We start from the raw sequence: 1,045 nt of genomic DNA, 5'->3' as shown, positions 1-1,045 counted from the left end.
ATGCCATCCAGCCATCTGATCCTCTGTCATCCCCTTCTCCTCCTGCCCCCTATCCCTCTCAGCATCAGAGTCTTTTCCAATGAGTCAACTCTTCACGTGAGGTGGCCAAAGTACTGGAGTTTCAGCTTCAGCATCAGTCCTTCCAATGAACAACCAGGACTGATCTCCTTCAGAATGGACTGGTTGGATCTCCTTGCAGTCTAAGGGACTCTCAAGAGTCTTCTCCAACACCACAGTTCAAAAGCATCCATTCTTCAGCGCTCAGGTGTCTTCACAGTCCAACTCTCATCCATACATGACCACTGGAAAAGCCATACTCAGCCATAGAAATGAGATCTTGCTATTTGCAACAACATGGAAGGACCTAAAGGGTATTGTGTTAAGTGAAATGTCAGACAAAGACAAATACCATATGATTTCACTTAAATGTGGAATCCAAAAAACAAGTGAACAAACATAACAAAACAGAAACAGAGTCATAGATACAGAGAACAAGTGGTGGCTGCCAGAAGGGAGGGGCTGGGAGGAGGAAAGAAACAGGTGAGTGAGCTTTGCCACATCCCAGCTATGCCATCTTGGGCAAGTCTCTTCACTTCTCTGAGCTTCAGTTTTTTTCACAGGTTAAGTGGGGATAACAACTGTAGCTACTCCATTCACATAGGGTTGTGAAGATTCAATGACAAAGTGTAGAAAAACCCTTTATAACAGTGCTTAACACACAGAAAGTGATAGCTTTTAAATTTTATCTATAGTCACACTTAGCCAGACACCAATTCGTTCTCCATGCTGTAGCCAAAGTGGCATTTTCTGAAATAAATATGCTCACATCCTCCCCACCACCACCACACACAAGGACCCAAAGAACAGTCTAATGGATTGCCATCGCCCTTAGGATAACGTCAAAACTCCCTAACAGCCCCGGCCGGCCGGGGTGCTCTAGGTGCTGCGCGGAGGCCCTCTGCACCCGTGCGAACATGGCGCTGTGCGCGGCGCGGTTGGCAGCCTGCGCGCCATCTCGGCACCTAGCGCGCCCTGCTCGCCGCGG

General features: G+C 48.1%; 1 protein-coding gene across 1 annotated transcript in view; it reads left to right on the top strand.

Annotated features, from left to right (window-relative positions):
- Nucleotides 1-1,045, top strand: part of LOC105000052 — a 33,087-nt gene that overhangs the window by 31,093 nt on the left and 949 nt on the right. The window contains exon 6 of the mRNA XM_010855717.1: nt 941-1,044. Coding sequence (XP_010854019.1) covers nt 941-1,044 — 104 coding nt within the window. The remainder of the gene's footprint in view (nt 1-940; nt 1,045) is intronic.

Source organism: Bison bison, unplaced genomic scaffold, assembly GCF_000754665.1.
Source record: "Bison bison bison isolate TAMUID 2011002044 unplaced genomic scaffold, Bison_UMD1.0 scf7180017864367, whole genome shotgun sequence".
Taxonomy (NCBI): Eukaryota; Metazoa; Chordata; class Mammalia; order Artiodactyla; family Bovidae; genus Bison; species Bison bison.
This window is presented reverse-complemented; position numbering and strand designations above follow the sequence as displayed.